Source organism: Lolium perenne, chromosome 1, assembly GCF_019359855.2.
Source record: "Lolium perenne isolate Kyuss_39 chromosome 1, Kyuss_2.0, whole genome shotgun sequence".
Taxonomy (NCBI): domain Eukaryota; kingdom Viridiplantae; phylum Streptophyta; class Magnoliopsida; order Poales; family Poaceae; genus Lolium; species Lolium perenne.
In genome coordinates, this window is record NC_067244.2 from 214,346,905 (window position 1) to 214,352,759 (window position 5,855).

Here is a 5,855-nt window from a genome sequence, read left to right on the forward strand (position 1 = left end):
GCAAATGAAATTATCTCTTAGTCGCTAGTCGATTATCACTAGTCGATACCATCGGTAAGTAAAGCGTTGTTTGGATCAGAAAAATCACAAGAGAGGCAAACTCCGATTTCATTCGCAAAACCTTGCGAAAGTTGACACGGCTAGTTATCTCATATTATTCAACATTTTATTGTCACCTGAGTTGACGACTAGGTAACTCGTTTGATGAGCCTAGCCGAAGCTCGACATTCGGGTTAGACTCGGGCCACGATTTTCCGCTTGAAACCCGACATGAAGTAGGAAAAAATAAGATTATATATATTTATCCAAAAATAGGCTACCTTTATAGTAGTATTACTATGTTATCCTGAAAATATTTTGTTATACATATTTTGACTGTTTCGGGCCCGGCCTTTTCAGTCGCCATTTCCACAGCCAGTTCCGTCCGACCCCGTCGTCGTGATCGCGCGCTTCTTCTTCCCGCCCCCTCCTCTCCCGCTCGCTGACTGATCCACATCCCTCCAACCACCGCGCGATCTCGCCGCCCGCCGGCCGCCGGGAGCCCTAACACGCGACGCCGCCATGGCGCACTTCCACCCTACCCAGGGCGACACCATCCCGCTCCACCCCTCGTCCGCCAAGTCGGACATGGACGAGATCGAGAGCCTCATCAACGCCGCCCCCTCCGCCGCCGCCGTGCTCCCCGCTCGCCCCTCATCCCCTCCACGCGCGTCCATCCCCATCTCCAACTCCCCTTCCGTGCCCCCTCCGGCCAGCTCCAGGCCCCTGCCAGTCCCGCCTTTCTCTCCCTCCGCGCCGCTCCCCTCCGCCTCCGTCACCATTCCCATTCCCATCGCCGCCGACGGGTTCGGCGCCCCGACCAACACGCTCACCGAGCCCGTCTGGGACACCGTCAAGCGCGACCTCTCCCGCATCGTCAGCAACCTCAAGCTCGTCGTCTTCCCCAACCCATTCCGCGAGGACCCGGGCAAGGCGCTCCGCGACTGGGACCTCTGGGGCCCCTTCTTCTTCATCGTCTTCCTCGGCCTCACACTCTCCTGGTCGGCCTCCGTCCGGAAGGTAGCTGCCACGTCCTGCATTCGTTCGTCTATGTGAGATCCAAACGAATCAATATTCATCCCAGCTGCAACTCGTGTACATATATATGAAATACTTTGTTCGAATGGCCCAATACAAACCTTACACGGATTTTGTTCGAGTGACTAAACAATGAAATATGCCGTGAAGTGCTATGACGGCATGACCAACATGGGGACCCCGACATTAGTTTGGAGGACTGGAGCCTCCTCCGAGAATCTCCAATGCCTCATTTTTTACCTAATACCAATGCTATGCTGGTTTGGATCGCCATCACGCTGTCTATAGACTAGTACTTGTAGTAGTAATATTTATGTATATCACCTTGCTGCTCTTTTGGAGGTTGGGCTTTGATAATTAGATGCAGTAGACTAGCAGTGTAGTACGTGTCAGTTGCATGGGTGATTGTTAACATCTTCAGTATCTATGCAATCTCATCCTGTATTATTTTACCCCAATATAAAAATGCTACAGGAAAAATAGATTACCTTATCATTGTCTGTTGATGTATTGTAGTTGTCGCAATGTAGCTGCAGCAGTGGATGCCAATCCTTTAGAAACCAGTGAGTGTCAAACGCCGATTGGCACAGCCAAATTCTTCTTTGTAGCATGAACTTTACAAACTTCCTTTACATATTAGAAGTGGATGCCCATTTGTATAATAAAGAATATAAAACCATAAAGATTACATGGGAATTTCTCAACTGCCCGCTATTAGCACTTGTCGTTGTCATGTATGATTGCTACTGCCTTACTGGAGTCAGACTCACAATGCTGTCAGTCTCTCGTTCTTAGAAGATTCAACCACTCAAGATGCCAAGAAGTCTTTCCATGGCATATACATTTTTCAAAAGTAAACCAAAGTTTCAGGTAGAACGCTGTTAGAATTTGGATGGTAGTGTATTCTTAGAAGGGGGACTATGTCTGGCATTCAAACCTCGATAGTTGGCCATGGGCACTCCACTAATTTTTGTATGGCGTCTCCAGTTCGGGAGCATAGGCAGCATCTTATAATGTTTCATGAGTTCTAGTAAAAGGCTAGTGTTGATGAAATTTGCTTACAGTGAAGGGCTGTGTTGAAAATGAAAAATGCTGCATTGAAAATTATTTTCTGGAACTTGAGCATTTGATGTTCCTCTAAAGTTTCCACCGGCAACAAATAGAAATCAATCACACCAAGAGCGAAGTAATTTCATTTTATTAGGAAAAGTTGGACGTTCAGTTCAGTAGATGATTAATATGTATGGCAGTATCCTTTGAGAGTCAGTAGTTTGTATGAACACTTGTTCAGGATTTGCGTTTCTTTAATTCTTTCACAGGACAGTGATGCTCCACACACTGATTCTGATGACAAGATTTTGTTTTGCAGTCTGAAGTATTTGCTGTTGCTTTTGCCGTACTGGCTGCCGGTGCTATAATTCTCACGCTGAATGTGCTGCTTCTGGTACTTACCCTGCTCTCTCCCCCACAAGTGCTTGCATATGTGTGCACAAGTGTATATACACACAAGCTGCCACCTGTTCTATTTGTGGCAATGACCACATTGTTTCATATGCAGGGTGGCCAGATCATCTTCTTCCAAAGTCTCAGTCTTCTTGGATACTGCTTGTTCCCTTTGGATGTTGGAGCTCTGATTTGCCTGCTGAACGACAACGACATACTGAAGATCGTTGTTGTGGCAGTAACATTAGCGTGGAGCTCCTGGGCAGCATATCCGTTTATGAGCGCTGCCGTCAATCCGAGGAGAAAGGCCTTGGCGCTTTATCCTGTCTTCCTCCTGTATGTTTCTGTCGGCTTCCTCATAATCGCAATAAACTAATTAAGGGCTACCACACCGTCAGAAGTCTGGAGAATTTCCATTCAAACCATCAGAGTGCATACAGTTTTGATCCGACCGATTTGTTCTTGTAATCTTGGCTCACTACTCTGATGAGTATTTTTCTTCTTACATGATCAAAGATCATATGGCTATAGAGTTCAATAGAAAGTTATACTTGATGTAGAGGTAGAATAAATTTGTAGGCTGCTGATGGGTTTCTCTAGTTCTACCATCTCAGCCATAATTATTACTTGGTTATTTCCAGTAAGGCAATATTGTTTTCCACCCATCAGTGAGAACTCCTGTATGCCTGGTTATTATTACTTGGTCAAGAGTTCTTCCTGGAAATTCTCACTGATGCATCTGGTCTGGTAACTATATATATACCGGATCAGAGTCATGCTATTCACTGCACCTAGTGAAATGCAGGCTTCCCGAGCATCTTTCGGAACTGGCTAACCGCTCTCTTTGTGACTTCCTCGTCTTGAGTCCTATTAAATGGGGTAGCCGGCCCTCCCATTGCCCATGGTCAGGGTCTGTGTCAAAGAGATCCTCTCTCGCCTCTACTTTTTTACATTAGCATTGACCCTATTCAGCAAGTTCTTGATCTTGCCACCTCGCACGGATTACTTCGTAGGGTTCAGGGGTGCGACCCCATTTTAAGAACCTCCCTATATGCCGACGACGGTGCAGTTTTCCTAGTCCCGATCAAGGAGGACATTCGCAACCTTGCTAGCATTGTAAATGCGTTCGGAGAGCTCACTGGCCTTTTTACAAACTTTCAAAAGATCTCTGTCGTTCCTATCTGGTGCGGGGAAATTGACTTGGATGGCATTCTTGAGGGCCTCCCGGTTTTGAGAACTAATTTCCTCATGAAATACCTTGGATTACTGCTTTCGGTTTGGCAATTGAGAAGAGTGAATTTCCAACACCTTGAAGATAAGATGGCCGGCAAAATTCTAACATGGAATGAAAAGTTCATAAACATGGCCGGCCGCACCGTCCTTGTAAAGTCCGTTCTTGCCTCACAAGCTATATATCACCTAATTCCACTCATCATCCCAGCCCCAGTCACAAACAACATGAAGAAGCTTGAGAGGGCCTTTCTTTGGCCAGCTACCGACAAGGTCATGTGTGGGCAATGCAAAGTAAATTGGGAGACGGTGTGTTTCCCCAAAGATTTTGGGGGCCTTGGTGTTCTTAATATTGACAAATTCTCGAGGGCCCTTCGTTTGAGATAGCCATGACTTAAATGGACTGACACGAGCAAAATTTATATCTGTTTGGGCAACCCATGCAACGATGTGGATATGAACCTCTTCTATGCCTCCACCAAAATTGTTGTGGGAAAAAGATGCCATTTTGGGACGCTCCTTGACAAGATGGTGTGAAGCCCAAGGACACCCCCCCTCATATACATAGAGTCAAAAGGAAAGAAATGGAGTGTTAGCACAACCTTAAACAACGATGTTAGGATTGGGAAGATCAATATCACCGGAGACTTCTCCTTTATCCACATGGAGCAATCCGTTGACCTTTGAATCCAACCCCATGATCTCCAACTTGATGAGGATGAGTTGGATACCATCACTTGGACGCTCACGGGAGATGGCCAATACTCGCCGGTCTTGGTTTACAATGCCCAATTCTTTGGCGCTTGTTGCTCCAACATGAAGAGGTTGTTTTGGAAAATTTGGGCGCCTTCGAAATAAAGTTCTTTGATTGGCTTGCACTTCAAAATATGCATTCGACGGCAGATACGTTGCAAAAAAAGGGGTGGCTAAATTGCGGGCTTTGCCCACTTTGCGAAAGAAGCACGGAGTCTATCAACCACCTTCTTATCCACTGCTAGTACACACAAAGATTATGTGGTCTCCTTAAAGAATGACTTGGGCTATATTTCTTTGACATCCAACAATGGTCAACAAAATCTCTTGAGGAATGGTGGCTCCTTATGACCGGTTCCGAAGGTCCCTCTCCCTCCTCACATCTTGGGAGATTTGGAATGAAAGAAATGTAAAAGTATTTCGTGACAAACTTGCTCCGCCGATGGTGATTCTAGATAGAATTAAGGAGTTAAATCTTTGAGGTGCTAAACATGTGAGTGATTTGATACCGGGAGAGTAGTCTGGTTTATAATAACTTTGTGGCTTTCTTGCCAAGCTCTCTCTTAATTGATTGAATGTCGTTTCAAAAAAAAAAAAAACTAGTGAAGTGCAAATTTTTTTTTTTTTGAAAGAACGTGAAGTGCAATTGGAGTTCAGTTAATTGCTCGCATGAGTTGCTCCGTTATTTCTAGTCTACTGGCAACTAGTGAGTCTCGTCGTGTGTACTCTGCGGCACGACCGATATGACTCTGAAGTCTGAACTGAAGTCGTCCTTGATTTCTCTGACTCGACATGAATGGGCGGTCCTTCCGTCCTGACTTGGTATCACCTTCTTCAATTCCACATTCTGAAAGCATGTCGAACGCTCCACGACTTCAGTTGGAAGCTCCAGTTTTCAGTGTGCGTGTGTATGTGTCTACTTTTTTTTCGCGAAAACTCAAAAAACCTTGCGTTTCGATGCATTGATAAATAAAGAAAAATTTATGTATAAGTTCGAGAACGGACACAACACGCCGTACAACTCAACCCAAGAAAAGAAAAAAAAGACAAACAAAACTGGAAAGTGGAGTAATTAGCTTCAGCTGCATTTGGCGCGGTCTGTGCTTTGGGCAGCAAGATTTTTTAAAATGTTTATGAAAATACTACTTCGAGGTGTTTGGCTTTAGGAAAAACCACAGTTTTATATACCATAATATGGTATTTACGGTATTTTTGCAGTATAAAGAAGGTTTGAACCTCAAACTGAGAAACGCTAAAACCATGGAAATTACATAACGACTTTGCTAATTCTCAGTATACTAAGATTTAGCTTAGGGCTGCATCTGACGCTAGTGCCATAGAGGACTTAAAGC

General features: G+C 45.0%; 1 protein-coding gene across 1 annotated transcript; it reads left to right on the forward strand.

Moving 5' to 3' along the window:
• The first annotated feature begins 458 nt into the window (after nt 1–458).
• LOC127323573 (protein YIP4b) lies at nt 459–3,244 on the forward strand. The gene is made up of 3 exons (XM_051351692.1): nt 459–1,059; nt 2,447–2,521; nt 2,636–3,244. The coding sequence occupies exons 1-3, from the start codon at nt 562–564 to the stop codon at nt 2,894–2,896; spliced, it is 834 nt and encodes a 277-aa protein (XP_051207652.1). The 5' UTR covers nt 459–561; the 3' UTR covers nt 2,897–3,244.
• The last annotated feature ends 2,611 nt before the right edge of the window (nt 3,245–5,855 follow it).

Bases quoted from the DNA above. Each gene is read 5' to 3' on its own strand.
- LOC127323573 (XM_051351692.1), top strand. From the start codon at position 562: ATGGCGCACTTCCACCCTACCCAGGGCGACACCATCCCGCTCCACCCC. The intron at 1,060-2,446 runs GTAGCTGCCACG...TTTGTTTTGCAG, and splicing joins GGTCGGCCTCCGTCCGGAAG to TCTGAAGTATTTGCTGTTGC. The intron at 2,522-2,635 runs GTACTTACCCTG...TTTCATATGCAG, and splicing joins CGCTGAATGTGCTGCTTCTG to GGTGGCCAGATCATCTTCTT.